Consider the following 22331-nt stretch of genomic DNA (forward strand, 5'->3'; position numbering starts at 1 on the left):
TCTCAAGGCAAAGGAATGGAATATTCTTCAATTGGCGAAGTAAGTCACCTGATCTAAACCCAAGTGAGCAGGCTTTTCACCTACTTAAGATAAAACTGAAGGCAGAAAGACCCACAAACAGGCAGAAACTGAAGGAGGCTGCAGTAAAAGGCCTCGCAAAGCATCTCCAGGGGAAAAAACTCAACGTTTCTGGTGATGTCTATGGGTGCCAGACTTCAGGCAGTCATTGACTGCAAAGGATTTTCCTCAAAGTATTAAAAATAATGATTATATCCACAATTATGTTAGTTTGTCCAATTACTTCTGAGTCTCTGAAAATGTGGGGAACTGTGTAAAAATGGCTGTAATTCCTAAATGGTCATTGTGATATTTTGTTTTATCCATTGAATTAAAGCTGAACGTCTACACTTCAACCACATATCGACTGCTTCATTTCAAATCCACTGGAGTCGTGTAAAGATGCAAAATTAGAAACATTGTGTCACAGTCCAAATACTTATGGCCCCGACTGTAATTATTGTGCTGTTGTTTTGGTCTGAATCTGTGCGATAACCACACCCCATTAATTTTAATATAAAAGATGGAAAGAAAAAGGGCTAGGAAATAAATGTGGCAATTGGAAATAAAAGTTCCCTGAGATTAACAAAAGTAGTATTTTTGTTAAATAAAAAACTATTTATTTATTTATCAAATGATGTTCTCTCATTTATACATTTGTAATTACATTATCTTATACAATAATATATGTATTGGCTCATTAATGTATATGAGGATTTATTTTATAGGCATATTTAATTAATTATTTATGTATTTATGCAAAATTGACTTAAATTGATTCCATAAGTGCAGTTTCTCACAAGATCTTAAAGGATCCGAAAAAAGAGGAGATTCAGATTTTTTGTAATAAAAACTTTTCTAAGAATTCTGAGATAATAGTCTTTTCAGAAAAATGGAGTAAATGTTTTTTTCCCCGAATGAATGCATTACGCCTCTGTACAAATCTTCTGCCATGGCAAACAAAAAGGTTTTTGCACTGGAGTCCAAATATTTACCAACCTCAAGGCTGAAGAGACAAAACAGTCAAAGATAAAGATAAACAAATTGACTAAAAATGCATTCATTCAAAAAAAACATCAAAATAATTTAAAATTAATTAACAAACATTAAGTATTATTACTATATAAAAATAAATAACAATTGTATGAGCACACCACGAACAACACGAAATTTCACGAAACCAAAAGGTCTGCACTTTGTACTCCTGGTTTCAAATTGCGTAAAAAAAAAAGAAAACATTTTTTTCGCCAACAAATCTTGTGCTAAAACAATTGTTTCTCCATTTCTGATTATGCCACTGATGATTGAAAAACAAGTGGAAGAGAGAACATAAAAATAACCCCAAACAACCTTTCATACAAAAAGAGCTGCAAGGTGTCTTTTAACTGTTGCCAAATAAACATTGACCTAATATGACCTAAATATTTCATAATCCGAATTAGCCGGATGACATGTTCAACACACTCTAGACTTAGTGCCATCTTAGTAGGACTTAGGACTATTGTAATGTCACATGAACGCATCACCAACATTGGGCAAGTAACAAGTGCCTCCTCGTGGAGATTGTGGTCAGGGCAATGTGTAAGAGTGTCCTGCTTTAATGAACTGCTAACATAATCAATGGAAAATAATTGATCTGGGTGTATTCAAAGGTAGCGTGCAGACAGAGTTATTGATAAATGTACCAACATGATGCCCCCCTTCAGCCCCTATGTTTATAATATCCAATCAGTGGCTTTTGATGATATTTAAAGCCCCTTTATTTTCAGATTCTTGTGTTTACATAGATAGCCATAACGTCTGTTTTATCAAGACGGAATGTCACACACACTCACACAAACACACGCCGGGCAACAGTGTGCAGGTTTATCTTCCACAGAGTGCACTTTGGCCCTGGGAGCAACATGTCAACACATGCTCGCTCCTATATAAACAGGTTGGGCCATTGGTGCCTCTTCCTCTGTTTTCTGAAGAGTAATACAGTGAGTACTGCCACTTTTACTTCAGTCTTAGAAAAGCATGCCTTTTATGTTAGATATGACAAAATTTCAGGGAAAATTTATTTTTTACGACATAACATGTATGTTCAACATAATTCTAAAGCAGAAATGTGTTTTCGTTTTAAGGTTAGAAGAGTAGAAAAGATTTAGACAGTTAAATATCAACACAAATCTAAATGTATGACAATGTCTCACCCTAGTGGATGAAGTGAGGTAAGCTTTTAAATGTGTCTTTCTATTCTCTGTCCTCATAGATACGAGTGACAGCATGAATAAGCTGCTGGGCATTACTGTGCTGGTTGCACTCCTCGCTGTCAGTAAGTGCATTCTCAGACCACGAAATTGAATTCCGAATAGGATAAATCAGTGATGAATTATATGTGTTGCTTTACTGACAAAACGTGGTACCGTTTTTGACGCCTCTGACCTGTTTTGTGCAGGCGCTGAAAGCTTCCGTATGCCGAGGCAGGCTGAGGAGGAGCAGGAGCAGGGCACCCTGACCAAGATCACAGACGGCATCAGGTCCTACTATGACAGTGCCGTCAACATGGCCAGTGGATACCTGGAGAACATCAAGGGCATGAAGCTGGAGGAGAAGGCAAAGTAAGAGATTTTAAACACAGATTCATTGATGCAGTTATAAAAAGCGTGGATTCATAAATAAACCCTTCTCTTTCTGTGTGTCTCCCACAGGACCCTTTACACTGATACTACCATAGTCTTGAGCACCTACGCTGGCATTGCACAAGACCAGCTGTATCACACCTTTTACCACAAATAAAAAAAGTGAACTCCAATTACCTCATCTACCTTGTCTGACAGCGTGAAAACTTTCAAGCTCCACACGATAAGGCCCATTTTTGACATTCTGAACTTGCTCGTATCTCACCTCACCCAAGCCTTAGAACCTACAAAAGGCATCTTAAAAAAAGGTGGACCTCTTGCTCTTTGTGGCGCTTACTTGGGCCACTGCACTGGCGGTAAATAAAGATAACCAACTAACTGGGACTGTGATCTTTTGAAAAAACAACAGCTGTCACAGAGGAACAAGTTGGTGACAAAGGAGCTCACAACACCTTGTCAAGTACCAACACATTTCTCCCTGGGTCTCAGAGCTTAGAGACAACCAGCCATCAAAATAATACAAATAATTGAATGATCTATCGCCACCTACTGGTGTTTTCAGTCATCCCTCAGCTGGATAAATTTAAATATTTGTGTCATATCTTGAAATTAAATATTTATACAAAAAAAACTTGTGTCTGTGGTGGGTGAATTGAGTTTACAGTTTAATATAGTAAATTGTGTAAGACCTGCATTTCCTTTTATCTGACTGATGCAAAGGATCACATGTTTATGTCTGTATGAATCTGCAACGAGTCGCCATGCTTTTATCAGCGGAGGCAGCATCAGAACAGAGGCTTCTGTTGCAATTAATAATGGATGAAAAGAAACAGCATGTAATGCGTGAGCGCAGAGAAACCGACAGAGATGAATAAACAACATCTGTTGAGGATTCTGACAAGTAGTGATGCAAGGATGTTACGGTTTTTAATTAGTTCATAAATCTACAACATGTGGCCTCTTCTTAAGCTACAACCAAAACAAACAAGAGAGATATATTTGCTTTCAAGCATCATCTTGTATAGTTGTTACAAAATATGTATGCGGTGGCCAACAGACGCAGGACAAATTACACAAAACACTCCTACTGCGGCTATACAACTCAGATTATACACGAAGATAATTAAGGTATAGTGCCACATGCAAATCCTTGTGTTTGCAGCCCTGTTGGTATTTGTTTCAGGATGTGGATCAATTTGAGATCACAATGTGTGTCAAATGTTTTCTCTCAGCTTCCGACTGTGATCAGATTTGGCTTCGACACTAATATGATTTCATCCGTGGGCATCTGCAGCTGCTGCAAAGCAGAGAAAAAGCAATTCTCTACATCGCACAGCAAGAGAAGAAGACTGCTCTGGCAATCAAAACTTACGGTGTGTCCCTGAAACGTGGTTTGATTATTTGGATTCCCATCTCAGACTGGTTTTGGGTGCGTTTCCGTCTTAAATTAGAACTGTTCATTTGAACGTTTTTATAGCTGTCACACTTTCATCAATATCATCAATATCATCAAACTAAAATTGAGAAATCAAAATCTAGTTTGACTTATGATGACCCGTCTTTGTTTTCTTATGATAAGAACTAAACATTTCAACTAACAGATATATGAGTATCTATTTGTCTATCTATCCCAGTTGATTGCTAACATTGAGACAATTATACGTTTTTTTTAATTCTATGTTTAAATATGTGAATCGGGCATTATCAAATGTGTTTTTGGTGAATTCAGGAGAAATCTACAGATGCAATTAGACAAAGTGTAGTAAAATTAACACTTAATGTGTATTTTGGATGTTTTCTCTCCACTAGTCTGAAAAAAAACCCATTATGCTATGGAAGCAAAATGGCCCAAAATCTGAAAATTGTGCAGTGTCTCGCCTCAAGGCTCCACCAGCACTATTCTTGATGCATAACTGCTACAAAGAACATGACAATAGACAATGTTTTACACATGATTACCCCTTGTTTATGTATGTTGGTATACTTGGTATGTTGATAAATGACAATTGGTTATCCCCAAATACAAAACGTATATTTTAAAACATACAGTTATGTATAGAGCTTCTGTGGAATTGAACAAGTTATCAAACAATATTAGAGAAAGTGCTATACTTTTAGAAACAAATGCAGATATACCTAAAGCAGACTATGACTGACTCTTGTAGTCTTAGTGTTGATGTTTGGTTGTTTTCTTTTAATTATAATCTTTATTCTGTTGTTATTATGTGTTAATTTGATCAATTTGATGTAATTATTGATAGTTTTGGACCTTGCTATCATGGTTGTATTACAGTTTTATTTGGATATCTTTTAATATGTGGACCCCAGGAAGATTAGTAAGTGCTATGGCAGAAGCAAATGGCTAACCGATGAAATAAACTAAATAAATGAACAGACTTTTCTCTTTGTATACAACAATAAAAGAGAAGGACATTTCAACATGTGTCTAACATTAATAATTTGTTCTCTGTTCAAGGATAGATGCCAAAAATTGACGATGAAACAAAGATGAATGCAATTGTTTACTGCTAAATGTATATGGAAAACAAAACAATCACGTAAAAATGTAACCAATTGTTTTTTTGCCTGAGTACCACAAGTTGAACTGCAATCAATAGAAAAAGCTGAGCTCATGAAACTTTAGCAGCTTTACATTGTGCCACTACCTTAGTAATAAGTCAAAAAGACATTATTTATCAATGGAAAAAAAATATTCTTAAACTTATTTTTAGAGACTCAAAGGGGACGAGAATACTATTATCATTTATTATTATATAATATTATAATATTATTATTACAAATATCTTGGTTTCCCAAAAGGGCAATATGAGTTGTGCAATCTGTGATGTTTTAAGACAATCCAATCCTCTTAAAATTGCACCATGGTAAACTATTAACTTTCTAAACAGCAGCATGGGCATAATGTCTCCACCCATATCTCCTTTATTAGTACTTGTTGAGGTGCTACAAAAGCTTTGCTCATGTATCTATGACACCATTATGTATTTTAGAGTGCACTTAGCACAAACTATAAAAAATGGCTTTTTAATATATAGAAGCTAAAAGTATCTGTGCACAGCAGATTTTTGCTATGAAACCAAAACACAGAAACTGTAACTGGAATTTATTATGTCTGAACATCATCTTTCATTTACCATAAACAAGGCTCTTTCTTGTTCCTTGAAAATAAAGTGTTATATGAGAAAATATGTTATAGTATCATGTGAAGTTTTAAAGAATATAAAACTGATTTGTGGAACACAGACAGACACAGAACAGCAGTTCTGATGATTTTAATTCATTTTGAATCCAGGTGTCCGTTATCTTTTCTCCCACAAGGGTGAGAAGTGAAAAGACACTGTGTCTTTGTTGGTAAGACAAAGACACAGAGAGACCTTGACTCCGGAACTGAATGTCCGCAGAAACAGACAGCCTGTGTCTGAAATACCCATACTCCCCTTTTGACACATTATCTGAAGTTGTAAAGGCGTGAACCTTTGTATGCATACATTATGTTGAATATTGTATTTCGTAGAAGTTTTCACACAGTCTACTGAATACGTAGCTGCTGTGGTTCCTTCCCTCTTGCAAGAGAATAAACGGAAAAAGACAACTTTGAATCTTCTGATGACTTCATTATTGATTTGTGAACAAAAACTCTCTTCTCCCGATTGACCTGGACATTTTCCACCACAGGTGTGTCACTCTCACGGAACATACTGTTTAGCGGAGGTGTTGGAACATATCTCTGATAAGGTTATCGCAAAGCTTGGACTGGAAATGCTGTATAGTAATAAAGCAGTCTGTTCCTCCCACTTCCCTCAAAAAACCTTGCATGGTATAAAGACTCCAGACTATTCAAACATCACACACTCTCAGAGCTACAGAGAAACATTACAAAAGCAACACGGATACAACATGAATCTTCTCCTGCTGGTGGTTGCTTTGGGGCTCACAGGTAGATATTTACCATGTTGTGTCTAAAATAAAACAAATTGATGTCAGAATAGCCATTTAGTTTCTCTTTGATCTTGTCGCTGTGTTACAGGAGCGTCTCCCCTGCAGGACTACAAGGTGTGCCAGCCTCACTCCAGACCCTGGCAGGTCTATCTGCATGGTGGTGGAGTGTCCTGCAGTGGAGCTCTCATTGACAAATCGTGGATAGTGACCTCCTTTGACTGTGCACCCAGGTACTAGTGATTGTTAGTGCCAAATTAAAACTTACTGTGATGATGACATCAGCTGTCAGACGTTTTTATGACTCTTCTAAAATAATTTTAAAAACTTTTTAAAAAACAACCAGTAATGGGATATACTGTGTTTTCATCCTAATAGCAGCACTGCAATTTAATGTGCTTCCAATTTCCCCAAAGTACCAGCAGTAAAATCCTATTTGGGCTTGGTAAGACCTGGCTGAGGTGTTTCTGCTTTGTTAAAATTCAACAATGTCTTATTTAACAAGCATTTTATATTTTACCTGTAATATAGTTGCTGACGCCTTTTCAGCAGAACCATCACACTTCAGCTTCTCCAGCATCGGGCACAATTCTCCTGGAGAGATAAAAACCAAAAGCAGCTAGCCATCAATAGGCTTGGCCAGCTGTTTTTATAATTTTGCGTCCCTTCACTGCTGTGCTATTGCATCATAATAAATCATGTCTAAAGACATCACATAATTTGTCTTGACAAGTCAATCAGCAAGGCATGTTTTGGGTAGTCATTGTTAAAAAGACTTGATATTGTTTGCAGTCCCACTGCACATTTCACTCGCGTTCCTCCTTAATTAAATTATCCTGCTGCTCATGTCTGATTAATGTTACTGTTCCTCAGTCATGAATCTGTTTCTGCCTGAGCTTGATACATTACAGTCTCTCTTCCACTGTCCTTGCAGATCCTACAGCACCATCGCATCTCTTGGGGTACATGACGTGACTGTGGATGAGGGCACCGAGCAGCACATTTACGTTGCTGACGTTATCCGTCACAGTCCTTACTACCGCTCGCCCTTACACAGCCTGGTGATGGTCCGTCTGGCCGAACCCGCCCGCTTCACCCAGCACATCCAGCCCATTCCTCTGCCCAGCCGCTGCCCACAGCCTGGAGAGACTTGCCATGTCAGTGGCTGGGGATCCACCATCCCGAATCAACGTAAGTGGATTTAAAAGAGCTACTGTGGCTTTAACACCTCATTAACTTGTCCCCACATGAAGCAAAGCCAGTGTTCAGTAATCCAGAGATTTTTACTCCAGCTTTCTTATAAATATCTGATCAAACTAAAGGCCTCCTGTAAAGTTTTTCCTGTAATAGTTGTTGATGTTTGGTGTTTCTCATCAAAATGCGTTATGTGCATCTCTGAAGCCTGAAAAACATGTTGAATACATAGTATGGGAGGAGAGATGCCGCAGTGTATTTGAGGGGCAAAAAGGTAATCTCTGTGAAGAATGAAGTCAGACACCACAATAACATCCCAAATATGCTGTCTGTGTTGTTTTATAGATTGAATTTAAGATGTTCTAAACACTGATAATCCTATCCATGTATATAACTACAGAGACATGTCTGGATGAAGTACAATAATGCAGTGTTATGGATGTTTGCTAGCTTGCCTTGCATGTTGAAATCCTTGATGTAATCATTGGTCGTAATAAGTTCCTCTGTAGTTCTCTTTCAAATAAATGCACATGGAGTGTCACCAGGGAACAAGTAGCACCACTCACTTTATAGCAGGAAGGAAACATTTATCATAAACGTATACGCTCAATCAAGAGACATAAATAAAAAAAAATACTTTTGTATTCTCATCATGACTGAGCAGGTGCATTCTTGCTAAAACGCTAATCCATATTCCGGTCATTGCAGCGCCAACAAGGCATGAACATTCCGTTTTAATAAAAATGGCTCTCTTTAATCAGAGGACTTTCTAATTGCCTGTCAAAATACCCAGTCAGTGATCAGCACTAATTAAAAAGGTAGACCTTGAAAATAATATTTACACAAGGTTTAGACCTTAATGCTCCAGTGCAAGTAGCGGTAATGCATAATTCTGGGAAGTAATAGACCTGAAGAGGGGAAGGAAGGAAGCCTTTGTCAATGACTGACTGGCAGATTGATGAGTGATGGTACAGAATACATCAAAATGATTAAATTGTATGTTTCAAATGAGCTATAATCAGTAATAACCCACCTTCTTGTTCTTGGAAAACAGATGAGCCTTCTAAACTCCTGAAGTGTATATCTGTGCCTGTTGTGGATGACCAGGCGTGCATGAATACGTTCCCTGAGTACCTGTACTGGAGCCAGGGCATGGTCTGCGCTGGACAAGCAAACACAGATAACTGCATGGTGAGCATGATCACAACACGAAGAAGCTGTGGATCACACTGCTGCATTTCGTCTGCTTCCCACTGCACATTTTCCATTTCATTTTAACTCACCTGCTAACTTGCATACATTTCCCATAAACCACCACCACAGAGTCTCCTATTCTGTCCCCTCTCTCTCTCTAGCGTGATGGTGGCAGTGTGATGGTGTGCGATGGCCAGCTGCAGGGTGTGCGGTGGTTCGGTCACGGCTGCAGCAACCCAGCTGACCCCAGCGTCTACACCAAGCTGTGCTTGTACAATGACTGGATCAGTGATGTGATGGACCGCCACGGGCCAACTGAAGCCCCTCCGGTGCAGATAACACCATGAGGCCGCAGAGAGATATTTATTCACAGATTAAATGAATTAAACACTATGAAGGGTGTAGTGTAAGATTAAACACTTTGAAACACTTTTGTAAACACTGGTCCTCATTTTAATGGGAAGGTTCAATGTTATGAAAACTAGGCTTCAACCCAACGTTGAGGGGTTTCTCTTTCAGCCAATTAAGCAAGACACAACACTATTGGTTTTTGTCAAAATTGATACTCTAGGTAACAATAGCTGAGACAGATATATAAAATGATTCATAAACATTATGCAGCAGTCTCAAGTCATGCAAATTCTACGCTCAGCTACAAAGAAAAATGTGGAAAAATATGTATGCAAACTCAAAACTGTAGCTATAAACAACAAAAAATAAAATATCAAGTGTTCAGGCACTTTATGTTTTATTCATGAATTTTAGTGCACCCTGTGCGATTCCTCCTTTTCCCTAATTTGCTTCAGCAAAAGAGTTTCCACAGCTGGCTAATAGCTGCTGCTGATTAGCTCCGATTTTTTTCAGAGAACATCATGATTACACACGTGCTGTTGACTGTGAATTAGACATGACGGCGGATGTTTGTGTTGTTCCACATGTTGAACACCAAAACTGCTAGTCCTGCTCCTTGATTAAAGAACCAGCAGGTTTTTTAAATGTGTGAGACAAGTTGATGTTGATGTGACAACAAATGAGGACAATGTAAAAAAAAAAAATGGCACTTATAGCTGCTCTAATTAATATTTGTTATATTAACAATAATAATGTAATAAGAGAGCGGTTACGCATGGTGAGGAAGTAGCTGCAGTCTGGTTTTACAGTTCTCAACTTTAATATTTTGACTCACTCTTCCATTTGCATCGTTTTCAACTGCAGCAAGCAGCAGTTTTCAGCAAAAAGCTCCACTGCAGACTATACCTGCCCAGCAAACAGCAGACAGCTAAAGAGCTATACATATATATTTCCCTCAGCGCTAAAAGAAGAGTGAATATCTCACATTCATCAGGGGACTCCAAATGAATTATAATGTTGTCCCATTTACAGGATGAGTAAATATGCAACTGTGTGCTAACAAGTTTGTCATATTATAGCTTATTCGTCTGCCTCCAACAGGCTATAAAGATCAAACAATGCAGGTTTAATAATTTCAAATGTAATATTTTGGTCAACATAGATAATAATGTCAGTATCAGCAAACTGACCTTCATGTTTTATAAGCTTGTAGTCACCATTTTTAGGGGAAAATAATAATTTGTGATTAAACATCTAATTAAATCTAAAACAATTAAATTAAATCAAATCAAGACAAATGTAATGAACGTGGTAATTATGCGTGTCTCGGAATACTGCATATGTGAGCAGCATTAATGTGAAGCACCACTAGATGGGGGTAAAGCATAATGATAAAGAAACCCGTTCCAAAGAGAGACATTTTGCTCATGACGGGGTGACATGAATCTTGCATTTTTTGCAACGCTTTTGTTTGAACTCTGATCTGAGATCTGAGCTCTGCCACGACACCATTACGTGTGTATAAAAATATGTCATAGCAATAAACACATGAATCTCATGCAACTTTACCGACACACTGAGTACAAAGGAACTGGAGAACACATTGTGGAGTTAGAGACACAGACTCTGCATACATACACAAAAACAAATACACACATGTACACACACACACACACACGTACATGCCAAGTGACTGACAGCTGTGTCCATAATCACCCAGGCAGCTGAACATAGGGGCCACTCCGCCATCTGTTCCCAGGGTTTCTCTCTCGTCCCTCCTCACCCCCTGTCCCTCTCTTCTCCCACCTCTGCGGGAGACAGAGGGCACACTGAGGGGCTGACTTCAGTAACTGGGATGTCACTTTAGAGAGCAGTGTGATAATAAGTGGTGTGGGTTTTAAGAGTTGCTGTTTTTCTTTTCCTTCAATTTGGATAGCCATTGTTGTATCATTCTGAGGAATTTGACTCAAAACAACTTAATGTAATAACTACTGTGTGAGCAATGTTTAGCTTTTGTAATAGATGCAATAGATACTTTACTCATTCCCTCAGGCAGGTTACCCAACACAACAAGCCAGAAATCCTGTGCGATATAGAGGCCCTAGACTTTGGAACTCACCGCCTGAGGCGATCAGGCGGTTTGAAAATTAAAGATGATGGCAAAAGAAGAGAAATTAAGTCACCGCGAAAGTTATGATGATTCATCATGACAGGAAACATGATTGTCTGCACCAAATTGTGCAGCAACAGCTGTTGAGACATTCCACTCAAAATCACACATGTTAAATTTATGGTGGTGCTAGAGGAAATGTTAGGGGACCACCAAAGTCTTTAGGATTCATCCTCTGGGGTCCATGAAGGTCTGTCGCAATTTCATTGCAATCCTTCCAATAGTTGTTTGGATATTTCAGACTGGACCAATCAAACTGAACAACTGAGGGACATTGTCATAGATCCATGTTGCTAGCATTGCTAAAATCTACAATTTCTTACAGAGTTATACATTATTTTAGAAGGTAGGTCTACTCAGTTCCACAAATTACCAAAGATTGATTCAATGACTTCAGTAGGTACTGCCATGTACTACATCCTAGCTCAACATTTCTCTGCTTAATGCCCCAAAAGGATGTCTCAATCTATACTTTAAATACAATAACCGTCTGGACAAGCAGCATAGTTGTGTGTTTTCTCTCGAAAGACAAATTCATTCATTGGCCCGTGGTGGTCAGATGCATCTTCCTAAACTCCCACTCAGAATCTAATGGACCAGTTGTAAAGATAAGATGACCTATGTGGTCAGAGAGATTTTTATGCACTGGAATAAATTCTAGCCACAAGTCCCACTGAGCCCTCTCCGTGTCTGCACATCTATTTCTACCCTTCAGACAAACATGCACACATACAGATTATGGAAATCCTCTCTCAGCCATCATATGTTTATTAATGGTTAACCATTGCTCCTTTCCTTACTACCTCACTCCCTGCCTCCAACTTACTGCAAATAATTTCCCAATTTCGAAACATCCTACCTTCAACCGTCTCTACTGGCTTTCATAACTCAGGCAGGCATGCACAGCCCACATTGAAAACAAATATCATCCTCAATTGCCCAAACACCGTGGAATAAACTGATTAATGAGGGAATTAAAATGAACGATGATCCATAGGGGGGAATCTTTTTCCTGGGGTGTGACAGTGCTTATCAGTGGTTGGTACAAAATCTGTAGAGTAAACACGAGGCATCTCCCTCCCTTCTTCCATCTCCCTCCATCACTCTGTTTCTCTGGCAAAACTGTCGCCATCACTCATCACCGGCTTACATTCCCGGCATTCCCCTGTGGCACCTGGCTCATGAGAGAGGAAAAAGTGACGAACACACACTCAAACGCACTTTCACAAACTGAGAAAAAGTGCACACCGCGCATACACTCATCCCTCCATTACGTGCTTTTTTTCTTCCAAACAACTGACAGGTCTTTTCACAAAGATGGAAATTAATATGGGGGGTTTCGCATGTGTGTGTGGGGGGAGGGGGTATATACTGTATGTGTGTCTGTTCACCGGGCTAATGGCTCATTGAGAAAAGCACAGGCCAAGTCAATCATGCCGGATCCCTCCCCGTCGTCCCATTGAGACCTGCGGCTCATCAGGGGAGATAATTAGACTGAAGAGCTTTAATGATACTAGCCTAATAGCTACAAGAGCACACTGCGAGGCAGCAGTGTGTACATGTGTGTATATGTGCATGTATATCGGGGATGCGGTGAGTGTAAAGGTGTGGGACGTGTCTCCTAAAGGCAGTAGTGAGTGAATAAGTGATTAAAAAGTTTATGAGGGTGTGTGTGTGTGTGTGTGTGTGTGTGTATGGTGACGATATGGAAGCTTATGGGATAATGCATTTTGTGGCTATCAGCCTCCAACCCACACACACACGCAGTCTCAGAGGTTGTGTGTGTCAGGGTTAGCACACAACCTGCTCAACTGTAGTACTAACTATGGTGGAAGGAGAGGGATAAAAGCAGAGTAAAACTGACTGAGGGATTTTGTGTGTTTGTGAGAGAGACACACACAGAAACAGGCAGAGGTGGGGGAGGCATTTTGCATTCATATTGGAAATTGCTGTGAATTTAAATGAGCATGTGCACTTTGGGGGACACAAGCTGTTTTGGTAAATGCAGTCACAAAGTGCATTGCTGTGCCATGAGTGCTTACATATAGGGGTGGACACAATAATGAGAACATGTCACGCTACACACTAGCTTCCCGCTCGATACATCAATATATCATATATCATTGACCCTTCTATGACACAGTTTGAACATACAAATGAACATTAATAATAATATGTATTATATCAGTTTGATTGTACTTTCTTATTTCCACATATATGTGAATATGTGATAAAACTTGACTTAATTCCGTTTTCTGTATAAAGCCAGTACAACAGAACAAAAGCTATACGGTGAGACGCATTTTTTACTAAATCAGTCAAATTTATCCTGCAAGGAAGACTTGATTCTATCAAGATGGAGGACACCTGACAATTCATTTCGCCAATGCTGTACTAAAGGTGTTTCAGATTTGCCAATGCTGGAGTGAAGTTTCTTGCCTGTCTTCAAAGCACATTCAATGATTTCAGTGTCTCCAACATGCCAAACACATGGGATCAGGTTGCACTTTTGTACGGCCACTTTGGAAAAGAAATATATTTAAAAAAAATGTCTTTCCTACATTTACTTTGGGAAAATGGGAATCAAGCCTTTGTCCCACTGAAGGATTGAGACACACTCAAAATGTCTCACAGATACACAAGCACACACACACATTTTCAGTAATGGTTTTCACAAAAAGGGGCCACAGCTACAAAGAAGTAAACCCCACAGGGAATCCATTTGCCTTCCCTTGCAATCATCATACACTTACTCTTAAAAACACCATGGACCGGCGCCGTTGCCATGGATACACGCCGCCGTATCTCTCCCTCTTGCTCTGTATTTTTTTCAAACCTCTCCCTGTAATCCCAATGGATTGGTTAAAACTCCTGCTACATACAAGAACATGTTGTTTCCTGCATGTCTTAGTGTGCTTGTGTGTGAGGAATGCTGTAAGCAAGCATTACCTGAGGGCTCACTTTACTTCAGGGAGACAGAAAAATACCACCTAATGATCCCAAAACTGACACACAGTGTGCTGTTAACAGTTGCTCACTGCAGTGAACCGGCAATATGGAAAGTATACTGTACGTTTTCTCAATACACACACACACACACCTACACCCACAACCCAAGGAGAGAGAGATGTCCCATCCTAACACCAGGTAAGCCTGACAAACTCCCCTGAGCTAAGCCGGGACTCATTGATAGGTCTGTCACACAGGGAAAAGAAGCCAACTCATATATCACTGCAGACCTGGAAACTCCCCGCTTGCAGAGAATGTCATCCACAGAATACTGACAATACCACAGACAGTGTTACTTTTCTGAGAGTTAACAAAAGGCATGTTGGGTGAATGGCTGGCTGATCATAGTTTATTTCATCTAAATGGTCCTGTTGTAGCCGAGTTTTTCCTGCTTCACGCCGGAGAAACAGAAATAATAAAGCATTTGGCAAGAATGTCTCAGTTCACTGAGCAATTGATCTCCACAAAAAAAAAAAACTCTTTCACACACGTCCACATATAAAAGTATGAGATTGTTTTGGTTTCATGTCAGAATGGAGTTTTTATTCCAATTGTAATATAATTTCAAGAACAGACGACTTGTTGGGGCGAGTAATCGAGCGGGGGGAGTCTGGGGGTATTGGGGAGTAAATATTTTAAACAACATGCTATTATAGTTGAGCAGGAGCAGTAAAGTAGAGCAGGTTTCACCGATTAAAACTGGAGAAATAGTTTGTTAAACTTTACTCCACTAAAAAGATGTTCAATCCTGTTCCTTATTGTAGGAATGTAGGAAAAGCAAACTCGAAAGATGTATGATTAACAAACATGGACCTCCGGGAGCAGATGAAGTGGATTTGGCTGCTTTTACATGTTACAATGTTATCTGGAGTAAAAAGGAAAGAGCATTTTTGGCAACTAAAACCGTTATTCTAGTGGATCAGTTATCAGTGAGAGTCTCATAAACTCATCTAAACAATGTCCTGTCTGCCTCATGAATTGATGCTTGATCATTTGGGTCTTAAACATAATCAGTAGCACATTAACACTCGGTAAATTGGCTTTTCCTGTTTTTTGTTTTGCTTTTTGTAGTTACAAGTTTTTTCTGAGCAGCCGACTTCTTCTATGTCTGCATTTTAAACAAACTCCTGCTGCTGCCACACGGATGAATGCACCATTTCCAGTGCAGCAAAGGATTTCTACTTGAAAAGAGACACATTCCCCTGAGGGCTAAAACCGGCAAATGTAAAAAATCTTTCATGAGCTGGGCATAGATTGAATCAATGTTGCGTTACAACTTTTTCCAAGAGAGCAAATGTAGCAAAATTAGCACTGATTCATAAGAGCAGTGTCACAGATTATTATTTTGAAATGTATATTCTTACAAGACACAGAAAGCACCATGAAGCACAATCACTGTTGGACAAATGTCCCCTGATGTGACCCCTGACCTCCTTCTTACTGTAGCGCAACAGCTAACCTTTGAAACATAAAACCTAACCCCGGCTCTCACCCTGTGGGGCAAAGGTCGACTTTACAAATGCATGTCTTGGCGGCAATTTTCCAAACTATTCTGCACCACGAAGCATAAACACAGACGTAACACACACACACACACACACATACACATATAACACACCGAGGGACGGGAGGGATGAGGAACAGACACACAATTAGTAAGGAATGTTTGCCCCTCTTGCCCCACCCGTGCTGCCCCTTCCCTTCAGCATGTGGCTCAGAAAAGAAGCACACCCTCAGCCAGCCTTTCATACAGTACAGGTCAGGACCAGAGGACCAGAAACCTGTCTTGCAATTCTGTAAAAGTATTAAAGTTAAGGGAGCTTTGTACATTTGTACAGAGGTCAAAGTTGTGGAGAATGGGTATAGGACATGTATATACATATATATATATACTGTATATATATATATACTGTATATGGTCGATATATGGCGTGTGTAGGACATAGCAGAGTGGTAAGAGACAGACACGGCCAGGCGGTGTAAGGAAGAGGCAGTTTTGGAAGTAAATTATTTACACTGACACACACACAAACACACAAACACACACACACACACACACACGCACACACGCACACACACACACACACACACACACACACACACACACACACACACTTAAAGTAGTTGATCATCTGCAAAACATCTCACACAAAAACACTTCCTCTCTCTCACTCTTCCGCACACATACCTTTTTTTTCTGCTGTGTGTGTGAGGTTATGCAGAGCTATTTCCCCTGATCCAGCATCAAATGAAGTGGACAGGTCTGATAAGCAGATAAGAACGCAACTGAGAGAAATGCCAGGACCTTCTCACTCACACTCATAGGAAAACCTCGACACAGGTAGACACACTGGCACAGCAGCTGTCAGCAACTAAACATGTTGTAGTGTTTTCTATTACTGCACAGAGCAGCTTGATAAGACCCCTCTGGCTCTGTAATAAGCAGGGCTCTCTCATCACTAGATAGCTGGTAGTTTTTTTTTTCCATTAAGGTAAAGGAAGTGGGGAGGGTCACAAGAGCGAATGAATGGAATAAAATAGAAACTGAGGTCGAAGGGGGAGATTGAAAAAAAAAAAAAAGAGTATAAATGAAGGGAAAAAAGAAGACCTATCCAGGTTGTTCTAAATACTCTCGCCCTTGTTCAACACAACAAGCGATACACACAAGATCCTGTTTATTCCAACAGCAGAAGAGAAAGAAAAAAAGGAGGACAGGGTGGGATATAATTGGGATATAATAGCAAATCTCCATTAGTAAGTCAGGGAAGCATGTGATAGTAATTACCAGGTGTTCTCTTGGGATGCCTTAAGTTGCCCTCAGTGTCACTGCTATTACTGTTACAACACACGAGGGAAACAAACACTTTTCACAGCATGTGTGTGTGCACATGCATGTGTGATGGAAATCATAAGAAGAGATGAGGAGAGGAGAGTGAAGGAGCGATGTAAGCTGGCTGGATGATGTAAATGCGACCACAGTTTTTCTTGGCATCTGTGTGTGTTTGCCCTCAGGCAGGTGTGTGTGTGTGTGTGTGTTTCAAGGTATATTCTGAGTTGGGCAACAAGGTCAAGTGCAAAGAATGTGTTACTCTTTCATTACGCTACGCAACTCAACATGCTTCAAGGTATTTCAGGAGCCTTGGTTTAACACACACACAAGTACACATTCAAGATGAGAGTTATGTGTGTGCGTAACTTTAGTTTCTGTGTGTCGTTGTGGGAATGCCGCATTTCTGGGTGTGTATCATCACCAAAAACACAAGTGTGTGTGTGAGTGTTTTATTCTCCAGACAGCTGCTGTGCTGTAATGTTAGCCAATGGGAGGAGCCTGTAGCATGTACAGAAGTTCTCCAAGGAGCAGCTCTCAACAGCTGCTCTTGAGCTCCTGCGGGCCGTCTCTCGCTTCCTCTTCTTTTAACATGACTTTCTTCTCCGATCCTCTCTCGTTCTCTCTCTCTCTCTCTATCTGGCCTCAGGGGATTTATTTTGCCTATTGCAGTATATCTACTGTTTTAATGGTGTGTGACTATGTGCAAACACAAATGCATCTACAACATACAGTATTCTATCATATCTATTATGCAGATAAAAAAATAGTTCATCACAAGATTTTACAGTAAATGTAATCTGATCGATGGTGTAGTTCTCATGCTGTTTTGTTCTTTCACAGGCTCGGTCCATTAGTCTAGTCTAGTTCGTATTTCTTGAGTTGGGGTTGTATGAGGTACTTATCCACAGTCAGTGTACTACATAGAGTAGATGGCGATCGGCGTGCGCCCCTAGCTTGAAGAAGAAAAGCCCACTTAAAAAAAAAAAGATCAATATCAGTGTAAGTGCTATATTTAGAATATCTCACCGCTTTACCTTTGCCGTCAGAGTCAGACAGCCCTTTCCTACGGGGAACTGAAGCCGTTATCCACGCTTTCTTTAAAGACTCCTTTTAACAACAACTCCTTGCAGAACAGAGAAGTTGCTGGTCGACTGCTGACTCGATGGGTTAGTTTGTTTGTGTTATTGTGTGGCTTCCATGTTTCAAAGGATTAGTTCAGATTCACCAAAGTAAAATAAATAGTTTGTTTTAAATCAATAGACAGTTGTGATTAAAAAAAGGACAAAAAGCCTAACGGGATGTATTACTGTTACTTCCTGACTGTTTTAAAGGTAGGGGGACTTCGTTCTATGACCGAAAATACAAAATTATAAAGTTTGTATTCCTGTAACTTTTCACAGTAGTTGCAGGTCTTGAAACTATTGAAAATAGATGTGGCGGTAACTTGAGTAATCGGTGGTTTGAAAGAGTTCACCCTGATTTCACAAATATTAGTCCATATGGCATGATTAATGCTTGAGGAGTGGTATTACAAAATATGTAGAGAAAAAAAGAAGGAAGTCTTTTTTTCCAAATACAGCAAGCTGCATTGTATCCTGGTGCAGTATGTTGCTGCGATTGTGTTATTTATTTCCTCTTCTATGACGGATTTCCTCCTGTCTGAACATTGATGGCAGCAGTTGATGGACTTCAGATTTTGACAACCTGTACCAAAGCTTGGTTATCCCTAATGCTTAAACAACTAAAAATGTAATTAATTCATGAAAAATTCATTAAATTAAGAATTTTCGAAATAATGTCATGGATCCACAAAATGAAAGCACATCCCCAGCCAGCATTTTGGACTGAAATGTTTGAACGGTTTGAACGGAAATGGTCCTGACCTTAACGGTTTAACTAAATCTTGGAGTTGACCTCAGCCTGTCATGGACAATCTAAGTGACCTTTGACCCTTGCGAATTAACCCAGACACCACATGATGCCATTAACTTAGATTAACTGAAAGGGAGTGAAGCACATAAACAAAGCTCTCAGTCTCCCATAACATTCCTGCTTTTACACATCAATGCGAGGTATTTATAGTTGTTTTCACACTCGTATCTCCCTCTGTATTTGCCTCTCATTCCCTCTAACATAAAGTAGCCTCACCAATTAAAATTAAAGCACACTGTGCCTTAAAAAGCAAACATCTCATTGGTGGCCTGTCACTCCTGAGTGACACGCACTCACTAGCTGAAGCTCGGGCGGCGGGGATCGGCCGCCACTCGGTTTAATAGCACACTCACAGATACAATCAATGCAAGAAATCCTTCGTGCTGCGAGACAGATGTCAAAAATTCAGCAAATAAATGCAGTCTCTCACAGGCAGGTGTAACACACACATATACACACACGCACACGCACACACACACAAACACAAACCTACTTACTGAGTGCATCTCTCCGTTCTGTCTCTTATAATCACACACAAACAGTAAACACATTCGAGCCACACAGGATATTAAACCATAGGACTGGGGGGAGATAAACACATTTATCACACAAGCGCTCTTTCATTATTAATCTCGGCCCACCTCTCTGCTGTACACCTCCACATTTTACCTCCCTTCCTCTTCTTTCCACCCTCCTGTTTTGTCGCAGAGCCCATGCAGATTTATGACTTCTTAACAAGGCATCTTCTGTTTCGTCCTTCGTCACCAATCACTACTTTCATTTCCTCTCATCCTGAAGGTAACTCCTATTATACACCAACTCCTCCTCCATTTTGCTCCCCTCCCCCTGTACGCCGCCTAGATTCTTCCCTCCTCTGCCTTTTTAAGTCTCTTTATCAATTATCTTCTTCCTTCCTTTCCTCCCTTGACACAACCAGTCCTCTCTACTAATCTCTACATCCATGGTGAACGTCTTCTTGCCTCATTGCTTTTGGGGTCGTGTGTGCAAACTGCATGAGCGCTGATTGTGTATGATGGAGCACATATTGTCAGCGAGGCTGCCACCAGAGCCTTGTTGATCCATCTCAACAGCGCTGCATACAGAGTAGTGTGTCTATTTCTGTGTGTGTGTGTGTGTGTGTGTATACTGGGCTGAATCCGAGGCAAGTGCCACTGAGTAGCCATCAGATCCGGGTCGAGCAGGCCGAGGGGACAGACAGCGGTTGTCATCCCTCAATAGGCTGACACTAAATGGCTAAATCAGTTTAAAGCTACTGTAACTAAACCCAGCAGGAAAACTCACAGTGGGTAGAGGGAGGGAGGAGGAAGGAAGGAAGGGAAGGACACTGGGAGGGATGACAGTAATCCCTCTCATTGTTCGCAAGACTGAAAAGCACTGATCCTCTCAGAATCTCTCTCTCTCTCACACACACACACACAAACTTACTTACTGAGTACACATCTCTCCATTCTGTCTCTCATAATCACTTACTCAACAAACTCTCAATCCATATCACACACTTAAAGCCTGGTTATTCTGTTCTCATGATTACATTTCTTACAGTCACTAATCACGATTTCCAACATCCCAGAGACCCAGTTTTAAAAAGTGGAAATATTGTGTTATTTCGTCTTTTACAAAAAAGTGAAAAATGTATCAATAAAAGACACCACACTTTGTCAATTCAGGTCATCCTGCTACAGCCTTCCGTGGCTTGGTATGACCAGTAGCTTACAGTGGCTAATGTTAGCAAACATTAGAGTGCTATATATAAAATGAGTACGCCACTGATTTAAAAGATCATCTCCACCTCTACGAGTAGAAAAGAGAAGAAACGCAGCATCCGGTTACTCAAAAGTTGTTTTTTTTGTGATATTTTCTTAGCTAGCTTGCTAACGTTATCCATTTACCTACATTTAGGAATCACCTGGTTTTGTTCAACGTTGTACGCATAGGATGTACGGTGTATGAACCCTGTAATCCCTGTGAGGACGGGGCTTCTGTAGTATGCAGTGCTAAGTGCTAAGCTAACAGGTGATAGTCAGTCAATACCTTCACAATGGCTGCTTGTAAAACCACAATGTCTCCTTTTCTGTTTCAGCACTTAAAGTGAGCAGCCTAATGAGTGATGCAACTAATTGCTGCTGTTGTTGAGTAATTAGTAAAGTAGTGCAATTTTCGAGTAACTCACACAACAGGTCACCATACATTTTAATGGTTTTATTATAAAAGTAAATGCATCTTACCTCGTTGTTCTCTAGTTTGTGGCATGTCTTCACGTTGTCAGGTGTCTTTATGGCAACTGTCCCCAGAAAATCTTGGGAAATTAAGGTAAATTAGATTAGAATTGTGTTTGTGTGTGTTAACAGTGCTGAATCCGTTATTTTTTTCATATTGATGCTAGAGACATTCTACTATCCTTACATAAGAATTTAGTGTATGTTTTTTTTCCTTTGTGGAAAAGCATCTGAAACAGCAAATGTTTGAAGGTTTCACTGCAGGTTTGAAACCCCTGGAGATGCTGAGATGTATCCTCACGTCAATCACATTAGCAGGGGCTGACATTGACACTGTTATTTACAATTTCCATAAACTCCCCTTTTCTGCCAACACGCTCTTACAGCTTCTGTCTTTGCTGCTTTGTATTCAGAGCTTTCGATCGATTTCTCCAGGTCACATTGATGGGAGGCATTTAATTTCCTAATGGAAGAGCCAGCAGAGCAGGGGGTGCGTCAGGACAATAGCACTGATTGGCCCGTAACCAGAGATCCTGTCTATGCATGGTGTTGGGCAAAATTGTTACAAATTGGTACAAGGTTAACACGTACTGTTATGTAAGCGTTCTGTTGGAGGGACGGGAGATTCTTTGCTGTGGAGAATAAACCAGCCTTGTTTAGATTTTCAGAGGAACCCTTTCGTGCTTTCGTCTTGATTAACATTTGGTTTTGATATATGCATTTTCAAATAGTCAATTGTGATTATAGCTACTATTGAGTAAGAGTCATCCTACTAA

General features: G+C 39.9%; 2 protein-coding genes across 2 annotated transcripts; both read left to right on the forward strand.

Annotated features, from left to right (window-relative positions):
• The first annotated feature begins 2325 nt into the window (after positions 1 to 2325).
• Positions 2326 to 2838, forward strand: apoc2 (apolipoprotein C-II). The gene is made up of 3 exons (XM_076108793.1): positions 2326 to 2374; positions 2498 to 2660; positions 2751 to 2838. Exons 1-3 carry the CDS (start codon positions 2326 to 2328, stop codon positions 2836 to 2838), a joined length of 300 nt encoding a protein of 99 aa, XP_075964908.1.
• A 3761-nt stretch (positions 2839 to 6599) lies between these two features.
• On the forward strand, positions 6600 to 9373 carry LOC142969701 (trypsinogen-like protein 3). Its single transcript, XM_076109708.1, has 5 exons — positions 6600 to 6639; positions 6730 to 6871; positions 7573 to 7829; positions 8887 to 9023; positions 9188 to 9373. Exons 1-5 carry the CDS (start codon positions 6600 to 6602, stop codon positions 9371 to 9373), a joined length of 762 nt encoding a protein of 253 aa, XP_075965823.1.
• Positions 9374 to 22331: the final 12958 nt, after the last annotated feature.

The sequence above is a fragment of the Anarhichas minor genome, unplaced genomic scaffold, assembly GCF_050575085.1.
Source record: "Anarhichas minor isolate MPS153535 unplaced genomic scaffold, ASM5057508v1 ptg000041l, whole genome shotgun sequence".
Classification (NCBI taxonomy): Eukaryota; Metazoa; Chordata; class Actinopteri; order Perciformes; family Anarhichadidae; genus Anarhichas; species Anarhichas minor.